The sequence below is a fragment of the Camelus ferus genome, chromosome 17 (assembly GCF_009834535.1).
Source record: "Camelus ferus isolate YT-003-E chromosome 17, BCGSAC_Cfer_1.0, whole genome shotgun sequence".
NCBI classification, from domain to species: domain Eukaryota; kingdom Metazoa; phylum Chordata; class Mammalia; order Artiodactyla; family Camelidae; genus Camelus; species Camelus ferus.
This window is the reverse complement of record NC_045712.1, coordinates 47,844,742-47,864,861: the sequence shown is the minus strand read 5'-3', so window position 1 is coordinate 47,864,861 and position 20,120 is coordinate 47,844,742. Positions and strand designations below refer to the sequence as shown.

Genomic DNA, 20,120 nt, shown 5'->3' with positions numbered 1-20,120 from the left:
CGTGTTTGTGTGCACACGTAGCTCGGTCATTATTAGGTGTTCCTGATCTGGAAAAAGTTGTCAACTCCATAGAAATTACTTTAAAAATCAACAGATTTTCTGAGAGGATAATTATGCACCAAACTCTGTACTGGATATTCCAGAGATGATCAGAGAAGCATTAAACATCCTGGAAAACCAAGGTCTGGTTGAAGAGATAATCTCATGGCGAACAAACAATGTCATAAAACAATGAAATAATAATAATAATAATAATAATAATAATAATAATAATAATAATAATAATAATAATAATAATAATAATAATGATGATGCGAGGTGATTTTATGCAGACTTTGAGCACAAAAGTGATTTCTATTTGGGAGAAATCGCTGGTGGACAATGAAGTCAGAAGATGCAGTTTATCCTTGAAGGACCTGTATTTATTGAGAAAGAGAAGAGAAGGCTGAAGATGTCTGTGCCAGCATCACAAAACTGGCCATCCTCTTGCTCAGTCTACCTAGAAGAGTGTTTTCACATTGTTTTATAAAAACTCTAAGCCAGCTACATGAAAAATGTTATTCAGCAAAAACTGAAAAAAAAAAATTGTAGTCCACCTTTTTCAACATAGAATATATTCGAACAAAAAGCAAATGCCGTTGGCAGTTTTGAAAGTAGCTCCCTGTGGCTGTAGAAAGCTCCCTTAGCCTGTGAGTTTTGCAGAGAACAAAGCACATGTGCTTTGCCGTTGTGTGTTGCTCTTTCAAAGTGGTGGTTCTCAAAGCACCATCAGTGACGCCAGCATCGCCTGGGAGCTCATCAGAACTGCAGATTCCTCAGGCCCACCTCCTACCTACTGAGTCAGTAGTTCTGGGAGTCGGCCCCAGCAATCTGGGTGTTAGCAAGCCCTCCAAGAGACCCGGGTGCACATTCAAGGTGCAGAACTATGGCCTGAAGACTTGGTCAGATCGTAAGTGCAACACTGCAGCCCTACGATCCTGGTGAACCTACTTGTAGCATGAAAACAAAAATTAGCTAAATAGCAATACATTGGCCTGAAAAAAGAATTTGTTTTCAAATTGTTGTCCTTTTCCCTAAGAAGTATAAGACTCATTTTTGATTGTCAAAATAGTCTCCCTTCTTTAAACGCTTCCTGGAAGTGTTTAAGTTTTCTTCAATTCTCACAGCTAGAAACTCTTATTTCTGTGTTCTTTGTTGTGTGCTGTTCCCAAGTTGTCAATTAACAAGTTGTCAGTTGAAATTTCAGTCTGTGCAATAGATGTGAAATTTACCTGGAGCAGACCTGTGATTCAAGAGTTTGCTTATCTCAGGGAAGAAAAAAAGAGAGAGAGAGAGAGAATGCCTAGACTGTAAGGCCAAGAACCAGGTTCTAGACAATTGGTTGTCCGCTCTGGGTGACACTGTGATATGCCCTGGCCTCTGGTGTCACGCACATGCTGCGTGACAGAGAGCTTGGTATCCAGTGAGGGCTTGGGGGCACCCACTGCAAAATCACGGCGCAAAGCATGGAAGGAGGCGTGTGTCTGGATAGTCCCGCCCGCATAGTCCTACCAGGCCTTGGGTAAGAGGTTATTGTGTTAGTTTGTCAGGGCTGCTGTAACAAAGTGCCGAGACTGGGCGCCTGAAACAACAGAAATGTATTTTCTCATTTCGGAAGGTAGAAATACAAAATGAAGGTGTCGGCGGGGTTACTCCTTCTGAGGCCTCTCTCCACGGCTTGTAAATGGTCATCGCCTTCCTCTGTGCCTTTGTCCTAATTTATAAGGACACCGGGCATATTGGATGAAGACTCACCCATGTGGCTTGGTTTTACCTGATCTCTTTAAAGGCTGTCTGTCCAGATATGGCTACGTTCTGAACTGCTGGGTGTTAAGACTTCAACATATAAATTGTGAGGGGACACAGTTCAGCTCACAGGAGTTATTCCTGGCTTTGACCACTTGTTTGTGGAATGAAATTGTTCATGCTTCAGAATGTTAATGAGTGGTGGACTTGCTCTCCTGTAGATGAAACCTGGCCAACGTGGCCCTCAAAGACGCAGCCCCGCCATATTCCTCCTGGATCCCTAACGCCATGGATGCATTCCTTTAGCATCCCCACGCGTCAAAGGATGAACGAGCCACCTAGAAGTGGGCAACCAGCCACAATGGCTAAAAGGATAACGTTCTATCCTTTAAATAAATGTAATAATTTTGTTCTTGTCTGGTATCAATACAGAAGGCGTGTGAAAAATGAGTTGGCTGGGAGTTAATTGACTGAGGAAACTATTTTCAGTCTCTGCCTGTATTTTTTGAATTAATATACATGCTGGGTGATTCAGCAAAAGGATTTAAAAATAACTTCTTTTGTAGAAAGATCCCCCCAAATTGGTGCCTTCATAATTCATGTAGAGTAGACCCATAATAGCTCTATTTTCTCTTCAATTTTGGAAAATAAGAGATGCCATTAGTTTAAATTAGGCTTGTACATGGAATAATCAAGTGTATCCACGAATGGCTCAGACGCATTTTAAGATTAAGAGTAAATGCCAGAAAGGATGGAGTCTTTCTATAAAAGATTAAATGTACAATTTGTATTGACAAGCTAGGGGAAAAACATGTTGGAGAGTTGATAGACAACACATGAATTTATAAAACTCGGTTTTGAAAACTCAAAATATAAGAAGTGGGTAATCATTGCACTTTGACTACTGCTTTATAGAGTAAGTCTTAGAATAGAAAGAAAATGCTATTTGGGACCTGGGTGTGTTTGGAGAATGTGCGGGCACGCAGGACGGTTGGTGACCGTATGGATATGATATGGAGGTGTATATTTTCATATCAAAAAGTGCCCCAGGTATAATGTAGAAGGTGCTTCTCATTGTTGGCTGGAGAAGGTTCCAATGCCCAGATGGAAAGAATTATGGTTAATTAAAGAAGGCGTTCATTTCTTTGTTTCCACCAAGAAGTTGAAACCTCCCGAGGAAGCTGACTGCAGGAAGTAGTTTATCTCTTTCTAGCGTCAGGAAATGAAAGCATGGAAAACAGAATCGGATTCCTCCGAACGCCCCTGGTGCCAGGCGCGCACGGGGCCCCTGCTCAGTGTCTGTTCCCAGGCATCATTCAGTAATTTGGTCACATATTTTTCTCTGGCATCTGATTTTGCTTTCCACTCGAGGGTGGCATAAAGGAAAGCTTTCTGAACACTTAAGGTCTTGATCTAAACCCTCAATAGAGAAAAAGTTCACAAGTGATATAATTGAAGTTGAGGAAGAATTTTACCTTAGAAATATTTTTGTACCTTTAGAGTGCGTAAAAATGTATCTTTAGTCTCCATAGTAGCTTTTATTCCAGTCTGCTAGTAAACTTTGGCAAGGCATCAGTAAGAGAGGTTTGATATGGTTATATATTCTGTATAATTATAGATAGAGATATAATATATAATGTGTATTCACAGGTATGTTATATTGTTGGTTTTTGTGTTCATGGTGGTTTGGATCTTTAAAAAAAAAAAGTCTGAACTGGATTTACCTCCATCAGTGGTTGGCTCTGCAGAGCACGGGGATACAGCACCAGTCATGCAGAAAGCACCTGTTTGTCATCGTGAGAGTTCAGACATGAACTGGAACCAATGGCCCATTAAATACCTTCCCTTGTTGTTTAAAGCATATTCTAACTTTGCGAAATAATTGTTCATGTGGAATATTGTACCTGGGCCAAGGAATGCAATTCCTGTAACTCCAGACAGAGTGAAGGCTGAAACAGAAAAGTTGTGTTCCATTGTTTTGTGATTCTGTGGTATTGGAAAAAATCTTGTCTTGAGTGTAATTAGGAATAGGAAAGTCAAAAAAAAAAGCACACTTTGCTTTTTGGCGTGTGTGTGTGTGTGTGTGATTTTCCATTGAGTAGTATTGTAGTACTTTCTGAGTGATAAAATTATTGTTTTAAAATGTTGCTTGCTGAAATAGTCACAAATGCTTTCTACGAAAGAAAGCATTTCACTCTTCTGGCTGTAAAAAAAAATGATAGCGATTTTTTTTCCATGTACTATATTTAATGAAGGAGAAGACATCCTTGTAATATTGATGCAAGTGGACAACATTCACACCGTAGGTTAAAAGTCCAATTGTGAGAGATAATTCACTATGAGATACAGTGATTTTCAATTTCCTCTTTAAAAGACAGAGCTAAATTTTTAATTTAGAAGGTATTTCTGTAAAAATTTCTGAAGTAGATTTAGAAACCAATTAAGAAGGATTTGTGTCTTCAGGCTTTGTGTGCCTGATGTGAGCTGGTGATAAATGTTCTAAATTCTTTTTTCTTTTTTCTTCTGGATTTTACTTCTTCCGTATTGTATTCATAAGTGCTTTGTGTGGGGGAACATTTTCAGCAAATGTTCCCTTTCTTTTTCCTTTTTGTTTTCTACTCTTAAGATTCAGATAATTTTGCAAATGTTTACTTGTCTTAAAAGTCCAAGTCTAGCAAAAATTACTATTGTTAATGAGTATGATTATAAGTAACTTTAACCACTGTTCACTAGAGAGGTTATTCAAAATATAATGTTACTGTATTGATTATCCTAAAAGAGAAACTCTTGGGGTGAAGTAGGGTTTGAAAGCGAGGGTATTTGTGGTTTTTGGGACTTCGGCAAGAATTTTGGAGGGAGTGGGCTTATATGAATGCAAATGGGCAGGAGGCAATAGACATTTTGAAAAGACTAATAAACAAACTCAAAAAAGCTTTGAACCTCTGAGTATTTGTATTAAGTACAGTGAGGACATAGTTAATAAAATCCCCAATATTAAAAAATTATAATTATACATGTAAACCTTCCTTTTAGCAAATACCTTTACTTGCTAAATTTCTTACTGGAAGATTTTGACTAAGTGGGAGTGTTTCAAGCTGTCATTTGGGACAGAACCTTACCCCCTTCCACTTCTTATCTACCTCAGAGAATGCCAAGGGCTGGAGATGCTTTTTTTCTGTTTATTGCATGGGGAGGTAATTAGGTTTATGTTTCGTTTTTTTTTTTTTTTTTTTTCCATGGAAGTCCTGGGGATTGAACCCAGGACCTCACGCATGCTAGGCACGCACCTTACCACTTGAGCTATACCCTCCCCCCACCCCGGAGATGCTTTTCTATAGCAGGTAACAGCAAGAAAGTCATTGCAAGAAGAACTAATGTTAAATGAGCACTTATTCCATGCCAGCCACTGTTACCAGCATTCTAGATAAACCTCACTTGCCTTCGCTCTCTGTCTCTGAGGGAGGGGCTATGATCGCCATTTTGTATGTTTATAAGTAAATGTATATCATTTTAAATAAATAACCATCTAAATCAATAAAATTTGATGTCTATCATTATAGATGATGAAATGATGCAAAGAGCATGTAAGACTCACTTAGCCAGTCAAACATACCCAGGCTGAACTGAGATCTGAGCCAGGGTGGCTTATTGCCACAGTATATTCTTTTAATGACTACACGACATTGCCCTGGAGTCAAATACCCAAAGACCGTGAAGGCTGACTGACCAAGGAGATTTGATATGTGTAGCTTTCCTGTTTTGGAGGCTGCCTGCTAGGATAGGTCAACACTGCACCAAGCTAAAGAATCCCAGATTCCAAGTCCCTACTGTAACGTTCACAAATCGTCTCATTTTGATCAGGTGACTGATATTTTAGAACATGCTTTCAGCATCTGCAGAATAGTAATAGACGCTTCCCTTTCAGCCCTAGCTCTCTTGGACTGAGGTTACTGCAGGGTTATAACGGTGCAGGAGAGGCAGCCGCACTAAGGATGCACGCAGCGGCCAGGTCAGGGTGGTGCCGGCAGCATCCGCCCGGGTCAGCATCAGACAGCTCCCTCCCAGCTCAGCTGACGTCTGCAAGGCAGGAGCTCCCACCTGGAGACCGTCTCAGACTCCTCCATCTCACCTCCTACAATGATTCCTGTTTCTGTTGTGGCCTATCAGTAGTTCGGCTCCTGTTGGAATGATTTTCAGGTCTATAAGTGATACTACTATTATAATGACAGCAAATCTATTTTTAATAAAAGGTGGGGAGGGCAAAGGCATTTCCAGCACTATGCATTATCAACACGAGAATTTTAATAAATGACCACCAAAATGCTCCAAAGAATTAATGATATAGTTAAAAGGTGATTATAAATGAAACATTGGTGATAGGGGACCTAGTTCATAAATACATGGAATGTTTAATATTTGTCATAGATTCTGTTTGGTTTTGTTTGTTTTTGTTTTGGGGGGAATAGATAATTAGATTTATTTAGTTATTTTTTAATGGAGGTACTGGGGATTGAACCTGGGACCTTGTGCATGCTGGGCATGTGCACTACCACTGAGCTGTACCCTCCCCCCTTCCTTAAGAACATAGAATTAAAGGTAAACTTGCCAAGTATTTTATGACCAAAGCTAAAATCTTGAACATAATATGACTTGTTAATAAACTTGGTACTTAAATTTGCATTATGACTTCTCCATGAGCTTGTGTTGACTCCGGAGCATCCTTTGTGGGATCCCAAAGCAGCACAGGGCTTTGGGAATCATCTTTTCGGTCCTGTCATTTATACCTCATAAAATAGGCTCGAGGAGATTGAGTCATCCCTCATATTACCCATCTTAAAAAAATCTAGGCTAGGTCTTTTGCAAGAGATGATAAAATAATGAATACATTTATGATGAATATGGATATTTATGGTAGAAACCAAGCCACAGATGAAGTACCAATGATAATGTGTATCATTCATTATTTACGCCAAACCGTTGTTAAATTTTTATTACCAATGGTGTAAGGCTCTGAGAATACAAAACAGTCCTGATCCTCAGTTAATTTACAGGGTAATACGTCTTTAGTAGCTAAAATTAAAGTCCAATTTGTCCTAGGACCTGTGAGGAAGTCTCAAAATTTCAATTTAACCCTCTCCCAAATCCTGAAAGACTGTTGCAATTCTCATTTTTGCAGAGGGAAAAACTGGCTTGGAGATGCTGTGTTCAATGGCTCAGAGTTAACAGCACTAGGTGAACCCCAGAGCTGGGGGCCAGCCCCATCCAGCCTGGTTCCCAGGCCCCTGCTTTTCCCCGTGAACCCACAGTGTGATTTACTTCGATTACAGTCACACGCAGTCCACTCTCAGCCACCTCTGACAGCCCGCCAGCTTTATTTTTTGAAGGCTCAACCCAGTGATTACATAGGGAAGGAAGCACATTCGCGGGTTATAAAGAGGAACTGGTGAAAAAAAAAAAAATCACTCAGCTGTGAAATGGGAGTTGGGTCTCGTTTGCTTGGTTTATTCCTGCTCAATTGCGTGTGCACCGATGTTCGTGACGCTGTCTTAAGTGTCTTCGTTGGGCTACAATAACATGGATTTTTCTTTTCTCTCTCTCTCTCTTTCAGGTACGGAAAAATTGTATCCACAAAGGCAATTCTTGACAAAAACACAAATCAATGCAAAGGTACGTGTCAGGGCATCTGCACCTGAGCGCTTGCCTGCGCTGGTGCAGTGACGGCTCCTCCCAGGCCAGGCCTGGGTACCGGCTGCACAGGATCTCAATGTACAGTAGCTGGCAAACCTTTTTAATGATGTCGGGGCTTTGATGGGTTGTATTTCTAGTAACGTTGCTCATTAATTTTTTTCATTAACAAACAAAATGAAAATCACAAATCAGAACGAGTATCCAGTTGCTTCAGCATAAAACTAAATTACCTCCTGACAACTTTGGATTGTCTGATTTGAATGATATCAGTGATGCAAATTGATTTCCTATAGAAAAATGAAGAACTCTGGGGAGAACTTCCCCATGCAAAACACGTTTTAATTTATCTGTTGTTTAAAGCTTTCGCTACATCGGTTGATAAGGAATGAAGTTACTGATGGGTCCATGGTGTCTAAGCTTCAGCTGTCAGCATCTCACGGGATCTCAGAATTCGTATCTTATTAAGGCTTCTTTTTGTTTTTTTCCTGGAAATATTACTGAAGTTATCTGACTGTATCCATGACTCATATGTTTTTTCATGTCTGGGAATCACGCATTCTTTGAAGGATTGCATTAATTTATTTGTGAAATCTTTATGGTCTCTCTTACATGACTCAGTTCTTCCTGGAGAATTTGGAATACTTCTTGTAACGTGTGTTATTTGTTGATCCTCTAATCCAGTCTTTTTTATAACAGCAACGTCAAGAAATGGTACAGCCGAGACCATTCTAAACATTGTTTCTATTTCATATTCAAACATAACGTGCACAAGGGTTAGAACTCCTGTACAATATGGGCAGGCATATCCCAGCTTAATTGGATCATGGTAGTCAGATTCAGTTCAGCAATTAAAAAAGAAACAGCATTCTTTGTCTCCTATAAACTCACAAACGCTCTAGGTATTTAGTTACTATAAGACAAAAAATAAGAAGACATCATTTCTGTCATCGAATAGTTTGATGTCTAGTTGAAGAGGAAACCACTAAGAAAACCAAGAAACGAATCCTGATGTGTGTGTCAGGATCAGTGCATCAGCCTAACGCCTGTTAGAGTGTAGCAGGGTTATCTGTAATAGAGGTTATGCGCTATGAGAGAACATGGAGACTCCTTTCAGGGGAGGGAGTTTGTAAAGGCAAGGCGGGGTGGGTGGGTTTGGGAAAGGTTGGTGTTCAGGAGAAAGAAATTCGGCATGTAATTGAGCAGATTCACACCTGGAATAGGAAAATGGGAAGGGATATCAGTAGAAAAAAAGGAAGGAGGGGTCAAGATTTTGGAGGCTTTGAAAAAGTTATACTGGGTATTTTGAACTTGATTCTGTCCACAACCTTTAGAAGTTTTTTGAGTAGAAATGATAGACGTGATTCTCTCTGTGTTTTAGAAAAGTTATTGAGTGAAACTGAGTTGCAGAAGGGAAACCTGGAGGTAGAAAAAAAATGCAAAAAGTTACACATTGTCACACTTCTTTGTTTTTGAACTCTTCTTTCAGCATTGGATCTTTTTTCTTTTCTCCCTCCCCCAGATTATTCTCATCCTTTGAATCCTGCTTCAGATTCTTTATGCTAAACTCATGACTTCTCTTCTGTGCACCTGTGCCATTTTATTTATACAGTATTAATATGATTGTTTTTCACTTATAAAACAAAACAACAACAACAAAATGCAGATTTGAAGTCCTCCATAGATCTCAAGGAAGACAAAAAAAGTCCCCCAGGCACTGTTGGAGAAAAGGAAAGGGGGTCACCATGAGAGTTTTCAAGGGTGGAATTAAATATTCTCCATCAAATTTAAAGGATGCATGCAGTAAAGCCCACCTGTTGAGCTGTTGTGACTGAGGAAGAGGGCTGTGCCCTTTACTGAGGGAAGGAGCCCAGCAGCAGTGGTGGGTTTGGGGGAGAGGTGGCAATTTAGGGACTGGACATGCTGAGATAGGGGTCCTGGCAGAGCATCCTAGGGGAGAAGTCAAGGAGGAGCTACAGGAAAGCTCTGAGTTACGATGGTGTCCGCAGTCAAGGCAGCAGATCGTAACACCCAAGGATAGCTTGTAGAGGGTGTGGAGTGGGGCCCGTGAGGTCAGGCAGCAGAAAACTGAATCTTAGAGAACGTATACAAACAAAGCCGGGCCATGACTATGGGCTACTGTTCACTCTTGGCTGTGGGAAGCATATGGCATGTTAGAAGCATTAGAAGGCTAGTTTCCCACCCATTTCCAAAGTCTTGTGGGTAAAACTGTGTATAGGAACAACCAGAGAAGATGGCGGCACTCCACCCAGGCCATCAGTCATACTGATGGAACACCCATCAGAAATGCGAATGCTTTGCAGACAAGCGAGCCCTGTGGACCCCAGGGGACCCCACCGCCTGTCTGATTGCTGGGGTGGCCCGTGTGAAGGGGCCCTCCACCAGGCAAAGTTGAGAATGCAGGCATCTCTTGTCACTGTGAAATACTGGTGACAACCATCGTGTCACCTGGAAAAACTGTTCCCTTTCACCACGAGCGTAAGGTTGGAGAAGGAAGGGATGTAACTGGAAGGGATGGCCAGAGTGTCCGTAAGCAGTTACCTCCTGATAGTCCAGGGGACGCGATCTGGACAAATAATGTGGGTGTCCTTACGTCTACTTTGTTTTTCTTTTATTGAAGTATAGTCAGTACACAGTATTGTGTTAATTTCTAGTGAACAGCAAAGTGATTCAGTTATATATATATATATATATATATTCCTTTTCATATTCCTTTTCATCATAGGCTATTACAAGGTATTCAATATAGTTCCCTGTGCTCTACAATAGGACCTTGTTGTTTGTCTGTTTCATATACAGTAGTTAGTATCTGCAAATCCCAAACTCCCAATCTATCCCTTCCCACCCCCTTCCCCCGCCCCAGTAACCATATTTGTTTTCTACTTCTGTGAGCCTGTTTCTGTTTTGTAAATAAGTTCATTTGTGCTGCTTTTTGGATTCCACATGTAAGTGATACCATATGGTATTTTTCTTTCTCTTTCTGGTTTATTTCACTTAGTATGATTATCTCCAGGTCCATCCATGTTTCTGAAAATGGCATGATTTTATTCTTTTTTATGGCTGAGTAGTAGTCCATTGCATAAATATACCACAATTTCTTTATCCAGTCATCTGTCAATGGACATTGAGGCTGTTTCCACGTCTTGGCTATTGTAGATGGTGATGCTCTGAACATTGGGGTGCAGGTGTCTTTTTGAGTTAGAGTTTCCTCCAGATATATGCCCAGGAGTAGGATTGCTGGATCATAGGGTGAGTCTATTTTTAGTTTTTTAATGAATCTGCGTACTGTTTTCCACAGTGGCTACACCAAACTGCATTCCCACCAGCAGTGTAGGAGGGTTCCCTTTTTTCCACAGCCTTTCCAGCATTTATCGTTTGTGGACTTTTGAATGATGGCCATTCTGACTGGTGTGAGGTGATACCTCATTGCACTTTTGATTTGTGTTTCTCTGATAATTAGCGATACTGAGCATTTTTTCATGTGTCTATTGGCCATTTGTATGTCTTCCTTGGAGAATTGCTTGTTTAGGTCTTCTGCCCATTTTTGGATTGGGTTGTTTGTTTTTTTGTTATTGAGCTGTTTGAGCTATTTGTATATTCTGGAAATTAAGCCTTTCTTATCTCTTCTCTAACAGTCCTATCCACATTTTCTGCTTATTTAATTATCCGTCTCCAAAGAGACCTTTAAACTAATGAAGTCAGGACCTGTGTAATCTAGGAAACTTATCTTCAGAGCAGGAAGTTACAGGGGAATGCATGCCTGTCTATTGGGAATACTTGATGAAAATATTAGAACATATCTCTGTTTTATATCAATTCAGCATGTGTTTAATAATGTATATATTGCTATAATTTTACAAATGCTCATGTTTTAAACAAATAAATATGTAGCTATGTGGTTGGCTGCTCCAAAATATTTTTATTTGTAGTAATACGGTTGTAAAAAGTAGTTCGAAGACTACTGGTCTCAGATATAATAAGCACTGATAAATTAGGAAGGAGAAAGTGGAGGGAGAGACAGAGGATAAGACAGGGAGAGAGAAATGAAGGGAGGAGGGAGAGAGGGACCATGGGACCACCTGGGGAGATCACTGAACAGAAAGGCAGTCAAGGATGACTTTACGGGAGGACAGAGGGCTGTGAGATCTTTTGCCTTGAGGGTGCTGTGAAATAGGCAGGGCAATCATGTGGTCATTTTGCACCAATCAAAGCCTCCAGGTGCCTTTTCTGGCCACAGGATTTGGAGCCAGTGGATGGCAGTAATAACCGAATCACAACTTTCATCCAGCACGTGGTGGGAGCATCCTAGAAGTAAGCACCCGTGATCAGAGAGGTAGTGCCGTCACTCCCAGGTTTGGGGGAGATACTGTTTTAATGATATTCTGAGTCCTATTTGGAGTATATATATATATATATATATTTTATTTTTTTTCCAGAAAAAATGGCCCCTGAAATGGTTGCAGGTTGAAACTACGTATGGTTTGGAAGAGAGAGCAGTCACGCTTATGGGAAGTTGCTTATGGTTGTTGATGAACTCGGGAGCAAGTTGGGAGTTTGTGAGGAAAATCAGTGAGGGCCTCAGGGAGCTGATGAGATAAGGCACTGGACCAGCGCTTAAAGATTTCTTTCAGTAGCCAAGAATTGGAGCAGGAGTCGTATTAGAAACATTAACTGGTCCAGAAGGTATTTGTGGAGAAGTAAGAGTGAGACCGGGAGTCTGTAGACCGTGGCCAAGAAATGAAGGGGCACTAGTTATCAAACTTCATGATGCAACATTCATATTGGAGCTTTTGGGTGACAGAGAAATCGTATGCAGTTAGGAGCAGGGAGAACTCTCCACTTAGACGTCTAGTGGGAGAAGGGACGGCAGAGGGAAAAAACAAACAAACATTTGGGAGGGTACAAAGTGATACTGTCCTCAGGATGAGTTCGTGAATGATTGGAAGCCTGCAACTTAAAGCAGTGTGCAGTGATGGTTTACATCCATGCAGGTACCAAACGTTATAACCCACAGGCCATCCCGTGCAGGCTACTGTGACACATAATACATCCATCCTTCATTGGCACCTTGCTAAATTGGTGGCACCTTTTTAAAAAATCAGCTTAAAAAGAGACATAAGGCATGTACTATGAGATTGATAATTCTGCTGAGAATATTGCCCCAAGTACTTTATTCAGATATATTTTTTTTAACTTTCATATGCTCACTCTTAGCACTCCTTTATTCTCTATATGGGAACATATATTGGGAACATCAGAATTCTAGCTGATGGACTGTGTCCAACTGTTATACAGCCATTACCATGATAGCCAAGAAGACTGAACTACCTTGAGCCGTGGAAATGTTTATTATAGGGAGTTATATGAATATGGAAGGATATAAAAGACTGTATGCAATCGTTATGGAGCTACGTAAATACCTGAGAGTCAGCACTGCTCTCGGTCGTGTCGGTGGCGGAGCTGGAACGCCTGGTCTGAGCCCCGCCTCCCCGCTTAGGGGCTGTGTGACCTGGGCGCAGCCACTCAGCTCTGCTGGGTACCTCAGTCTCCCCGTCTGTCTAATGATGATAACAGTAGAGCCGTACTTGATGATTAAATGAGCTAATTCATGGATAACGCTCAATAGTCGCTCGTGTTGACCATCTGTATGAAATACTGGCAATATTAAGCAAAAAAAAGGTTTGTGTTAAAGTAATAGGCATCTGGATGATAAATTATTATTAACAGTACATTTTTCCCAATCTGTTATATTGTCTTTTCAGGCAAAAAAAAACCCAAAACAAAAACAAAACAAAAAACAACAACAACAAAAAAAACACAGCTCTTAGAAAAATGAAAGTGGTTTCAATTATATTTATATTTTGGTTGTTCTTTCTGTGAACACAGAAAACACAGGAGTATGTTTCTTTGTTTCCATAAAATAATGCTAGATGAAAACAGCAATGAGTTAGGGCAGAACGTTCCTCTTTGCTCCTTTAGAGAAAAGGTGGAAGAGAGTGCTTCCTGGCCATTGCTTTTTTTAGGAAAGACACGGAAAGGGTATTTGGAGGTGACTTTTTGAAACGAACTCACTCAGGGCATCGAGCCTGTCGGTGGAGAACCCAGGAAACTGGACTTGGTCTTCTCTGAGACACTTGCTTTAGCCTCATTTGCAGCCTTGCCTCCAGACTAAGGCTGTGCAATTAAAACCACACATTACGAAGGCAGGATTTACTTGTTTTTTGTTTTGAAAGATATGATATGAATTCTGGTTTCCCTGAGCTGTAGCACAGGAAGCCTACTGGACGCAAGTTAGTGGTTAGTAAGGTGTGAGACGGGACGCGCAGTAGTCTCCCAGAGGTGAAAAAAGAGGCATCAGAATTAACCCTGGTGCGTTAACACAGCTCTAGACTCTCCCTCTGTCTCAGCATCTGGAAGGGCGGCTTTTATCCCCTCCTGCCTCCTGCCCACATCCTCAGTGCACACAGTAGACAGGCCGATAAACACACTCGCTCTCTTTTCCGGAGGGGGTCGCGGGCGGTTCTTTCAACATAACCCCGCGTTGTCAAGAGTGTTCTTTCTCGGGCGGCGGCTGCGGCAGGTAGCCTTCATTCTGTCTAATATGGCAACATAAAACGAAACAGTCACGATCAGGCCAAAAGGACCAGAAGTCGCTGAACAAAGCCGGCAGCAGCTCCAGATGGAGGGTAATGGAAACCAGACCGGAGTTCATTCAGAGACTCCGCCACGAGGACCAAATACGAGCTCGCATACAAGTCACAGAGAGCTGCACCGCTTTGTGTTTGGTTTGGTTTGGTTTGGTTGGTGTTTTTTGTTTTTCCCCATGTGTTTCCCCCCTGGGTCCCAGGATCTTTGCTAATTTAAAAAAAAAACTAGGGAAAATTCAATGAAAGAAGCCATTGAAAACAAGGTGTAAATCTTCTATGAATTTCCTTGTCTCTGCCTCTTCCTGCTTTTTAAGTTGGCTTCCTCTGTACCACCCACCCCCGCCTGCTTTTTTTTTTTTTTTTTCCAACAGGCTATGTGTTTAGAGCAGAGGGATTGAGTAATGGATAGTCCATAGAAAGTTTCCATGCCTAATCGCCAAAGGACATAAGCGTATTAGAGTGTGCCAAGCATACCAACTTCTAAGAGTCTGAAATGCTCCCTTTGTTGTCCCAGGCCGGTGGAATTCTGTTTACAGAAGATCGTGTTGCCTTTATTATTTCCCTGGACCCCTAAAGTCAAGGTGGGAGACGGATACCCCAAAGTTCTGAAGTCATCCCTGAAGGCGATCAGTCATTCTTTGTCAGATAAAGCCACACCTTGTTGTTCTTCTGTAAGAGACATAATTCTGCATACGGTAGACGTTTTAGGGAAAGAAGCCACCTCGATGGTTTCAGGGAGGGGTGTGAAGGAATCCATTCAGCAGTCCTCCATTCACAGCCGTGCTCCGTGGTTTTGAGAAGTGTTTCTGGGTAACTAAATATGAGGCGGTGAGCCTTGGACAAATCTGGAATTCATCGATATTATTTATTATTTAGTTTTCTGCCTGACGCACTGGCAGGAAGTGTTTATATAGCAAGTGAGGAAAGGGTGGAGTTCTGGATTCAATTCCATGAGTGTGGACGGAGAGGCGGACATTCTGTTTTGTCATATTTTTATGTAGTCATTGCAGGGCAGGAGGTAGCCCCAACCTATGAATGGATCTGAGTGAGTGACACTGATGTGAACCTGGGGGGAAAGTCTGTGTGTCCATTCAGTTTCCAGAAAATAGGATACCCACCTGGAAACCAAGCAAGTAAAGAACTAAACACCATGAAAAGGCTCTTTGCTAGTGCCTGTGATTTCCCCAAATCAGTGCAAACTAAAATAAATGTGCTGTGAAATTTACGAGCCTGATGAATTACACTTTGGGAGAAATAGGCCCCTCCGCAAGGTAGACTCAGTCTATGGAGCAAGAGGCCCATGAAGCAAAATGACCTGAAAAACACATTTATTTCTCAAATACTGGGACTAGGTTACAGAAAAAAAAAAAAAAAAGATGAAAACACTTCTGTTTGGGTAACTGCATTTTCCACCTCCCTTTGGGATATGAAGCATGTGACGTTTGCCTGAACATCTTTTGTGAGTTTTACTCTAGTCCAGTAGTAATTTTACCTCTAGCCACAGGTGATCAATATACAAACATATATTTGCTTCCTTTGGTTTTGATACTGACTTTTGTTTTCATTTCAGAAAAGGTTAGTTTGTGTAGGAACTTTGTTAACTTCAGTCAGAACAGCCCTGTGGGTACCTTTTACATGGAATGTTTATCCTGAGCCTCTTTTGAGAAAAATTCCAATTTTTTTATTGTCTTACAGCCAGAGTTAGGAAAAGAATAAGGACTTTGAAGGTAAATGATCCCCAGGTGTTGTTTTCAACTCGGCCAGACAACTACAGCTAAAGGCCTTTCTCCTGTCAAAGATAGCTCTTCCGAACGTGTTATTCTCAATTTAGTATATTAAGTATTTTAGAGGGTTCTTTTATGAAGATGATGGTGGTGGTAGTGTTGGTGGTGGTGCCGTGTTAACTTTGAGAAGTCTTTGAAATAAGTATAAAGTAAAATACGTACTCATGGTTTGGGAGTCGTACAACTGCACGCTTTTCTTCAGAAGTGTTTTATAGTTACATATTTACTCTGCATCTGCCTATAATCACCATTAATACACATATTAGGCAAGAGTAAAACCATATGCCAACGTTAAATATAATGGGTAACATTGCTGTTTTAAGCATCAGTTTGATTTGACATTATTTAATCCTATAACCTTTCTACCTGTCTCTTTTGTGGAAGATATTAGTTTATTAGAAAAAAAATTTAACAATTTGTGTGGAGTTTAAAATGGTTTAAAAAGAGAACGGTAGATTCACATTGTTCTTGGCCCTAATCTGAAGGTGTCTTTGACTAACCCACGCCTTCTAACTTAACAGAAACACTTTCATCCGGATACTGTGTTTGTTCCCCTCTCCTGTCTTTCAATTCTCCATTTCTAGCATTTGACTTACGCTGATTGCATATAACATGCTCATTCTTCTTGCCTCTGCTAGTCTGGCAGTTATATTTTCCAAAATTCACCTTCTCAGGAAGCCCTCAGTAGACTCTCCCCAGGCTGTTTGCACGCTTGCGCGGCGTCCGGGAGCAGCGGCAGGTACCCTCCCTCATCGCCTGTGCTTTCGTGGCTAGTGTGTGTCCTCGTCTAGATTCTGAACTCCTCAGGCGTCTCATGGGACTTGCCTTCTAGTCTCAAAGGATCGAGGAAAAAGGACAGGTCAGCGTGGTCTTAGATTCCAGATGCTTTGCCTTTCTCTCTGGGAGAGTTTGGTGCCACACCAATGGGAATAACCAACATGGTGGGGTGTACGTCCCCCAGGTCTGTGAAAACGCCGAGGGTACTAAAGGCAAACAGACCCATTTCCCAGGGTTATTTTTAAAGATAAGCACTTATAACTGAAATTATTCATTAGTGTGTAATTATCCCTTTTACTAGTTTGAAGTTCTCTATTTTCACTCACCATTGATTTCATAAATATATGGGAAAGCCAACAGAGTAGTATTTATTTGAAATAATATGCAAAATGTAATGACATAGAATGGACAAATACAATACGTGTGTGTCCAGTTTACTTAAATTTATGTTAACTTGCAATACCATATAAATATATATATATATCCTTTCAAATGTAAGACTTCAAAAAGTATAGTTTTTTTTTTTTTTCCCAAAAAACACCACTTGGTCCTTCAAGGATCTTTCAAATGAAGTCTATCCTGAGGAAATCTCTTAATAATCTTAGTGTTCTTGGACAAGTTACCTAAGGTCTCTAAATATCTGTTTCCTTAACTGTCAAATGAGGTTAATTCTACCTGTGATGAAAAAAAAATTTTTCAAAATTACATGGAACCATGTTTGTAATATGTCTGGCACGTACATCAGGTCAATTTTTCTATGGCCTTGGACTTGGATTTCTTCTAAGAACCACGTTGTCTAGAACCCCTCCATCTCTTCCAGAATTTAATGCAGGTCTGAGTGCTTTCAAAGTGTTCAAGGAATGCGTAGGTCATGAATAGATGGGTGTTTATTGAGACTGGCTTTGTTCACAGCACAGAGTGTAAGAACAGAGAGGCTGTTCCTTTCAGACATTTTGGTGTTGGCAATACAATAGCCCTCAGGATTTTTCAAGGTCTATAAACCTGATATCTTGGAGTTCCATCACAGTGACAGGTGGTGGAATTCATCCTAACCGCGCTGGATAGGTTCGGAAAGGAAAAAATGCTCCTTTGTTCACCCTTGGTTATGACATTCACGCCATAATGTTGTTTTCCAAGTTCAAAAGTAAAAAAAAAAAAAAAAAAGCCTAAAGATTCTTTCTTCCTTCGGTTTGAAACCATAGTAAAAGCATACTTTGTTTAAGGGGTAATGAATAGTCATTTATTTGATTGATGCTTGCCACTGTCCTCCATGACTTCTCAGTTATCCGTGTTGCTCTTGAAATAGCTGGTTTTTTTTTCCTTTCCTTCAGTAAAGAAAGGAGAACTCTGGAGTATGAAAGAGAAAATCACATGCATGCGACTGAAGGAAAGAAAAAACTATAAAAACCTAAATTGAGTTTGAAGGATGGATGCGTCCTTTGTTATGATGCTGTAAGTGGGCTCAAGTGTCTCTTTATCCATAAAATATTGGTGATAGACGGTCTCTGTTTCATATGATCATTTAAGAAGCTGGCTTGGTTTCCTCCTTGTGTTGCAAAATAAGAGAAAATAGCAAAGGTTTGCATTTAATCTGTACTACTTCTCCTGAGAAAAGGGCAGTTTGTTTTAATTACTCGGCATCCGGATAGCCCTACCGGTCGTTTAGCTGACATCAGCCCCGAGTTGGGAGAAAGCTGTATTCATGAAGCTTCTTTGGACCTTTTTTTTGTTTGTTTTTTTCCTATGTTCCTTTAAAGGTAGTTTCTCTCAAGAAGAAATAATAAAATGCTTGAATTGCAAGATCACAGTTGTTCACCTCTTCCGGGCTGGTCCACACTGGGAAAAGCAGGAGCTGAGACAAAAGATTTTGGGGAAGCAACTGTTAAAGAATAGAACAGGCTTTGGGCTTAAGGGTGATGTGGAAAATAGCCAGGTTTGACGTGGTACTAAGTGAAATCAAGTGGCAAAATTCCACGAGATGTAGATTATAAGGACCCTTGGAATGTAGGTCTTTGGGGCACTTTTATTATAATAGATAATGAAAATGGAAATTGTAGCTTTTATTGAAGAGAGAAGGAAAAGACATTTTTTTTTCTCAAAAGAGAAAATTAGGTGAGGTAGAATTTAGATGCTCATTAAAAAATACGATTAAAAAACTGTGATGAAAAAGTTCCTGAGATGTTTTTAAGGAGTTAAAGATCAGAAAATGTCGAATTTCGTGTATAAGATAAAGAGAAATTATGGCTAGTAGTATATTGTATTTTTTATAGAGAAGCAGATGATGAAATTGAGAATAACTTGAATAGAGGAAAACTTCTTAAATTTTATTTTTTTTAATAAAACGTGTGTGTATTTAAGTTTACAGCATGGTGATTTGATATGTATGTACATAGTGAGATTCTTACTACAGTCAAGCTAATTAACATGTCATCTTACAGTTACTGTGCGTGTGTGTGTGTGTGTGTGTGTGTGTGTGTGATGTGGCCTTTGAGCACATTTCCACAATTCAGGACTGCAGTATTAACTGTATTCACCATACTGCCCATTAGATGTCTAGACACAGTAAACCTTCATAGCAGCAAATTTGTACCCCTTAGACCAACATCTTCCCATTTTCCCCCCACCTTTCAGCCCCTGATAACCACCTTTCTACTCTCTGCCTCCTATGTATTTGACTTTTTAAGTTCCACATATAAGTGACATTATGCAGTTGTCTTTCTGTCTGACTTTTTTTCATTTAGCATAATGTCCTCCAGATTTATCCGTAATGTTACAAAAGGCAGGGTCTCCTTTTTCAAGGCTGAATACTATTCCTAAATATATTTTTTTGTATAGCATATTATTTATATAATATGCCACATTGTCTCTATCTGTTCATCCCTTGACAGACACTTGCGTTGTTTCTGTGTCTTGGCTCTTATGAATAATGCTTCAGTGAACCAGAGGGTGCAGATACCTCTTTGAGGCACTGATTTCATTTCCTTCTGATGTATGTCCAAAAGAGGTATTGCCGGATCATACGGTAGTTATATTTTTAGTTTTTTGAGAAACCTCCATATTGGTTTCCACTATGACTGCACCAAATTACATTCCCATGAGCAGTACATGAGATTCTGTTTTCTCCTCATCTTTGCCTAAGGTTGATATCTTTTTGATAATAGTTACCCTAACAGGTATGAGGTGTGATATCTCAGTGTGATTTTGAGTTGCAGTCCCCTGATGATTAGTGATGTTGAGCATCTTTTCATTATCTTTGGCTATTTGTATGTCTTCTTTAGAAAAATATCTATGTAGGCTCTTTGCTCCTTTACACTTTTGTTAATAGGGTTGGTGTGTGTTTGTTTATTTTTTGTGTTTTTGCTGTTGAGGTGTATGAGTCCCTTACGTATTTGGGATATGAACCCTTTATCAGATATATGGT

The 20,120-nt window shown here is 40.3% G+C and overlaps 1 protein-coding gene across 14 annotated transcripts in view; it reads left to right on the top strand.

Annotated features, from left to right (window-relative positions):
- Window positions 1-20,120, top strand: part of RBMS3 (RNA binding motif single stranded interacting protein 3) — a 629,715-nt gene that overhangs the window by 188,996 nt on the left and 420,599 nt on the right. For all 14 annotated transcript variants that reach the window (XM_032459382.1, XM_032459381.1, XM_032459376.1 and 11 more), the window contains one exon: window positions 7,394-7,452. In XM_032459382.1, coding sequence (XP_032315273.1) covers window positions 7,394-7,452 — 59 coding nt within the window. The remainder of the gene's footprint in view (window positions 1-7,393; window positions 7,453-20,120) is intronic.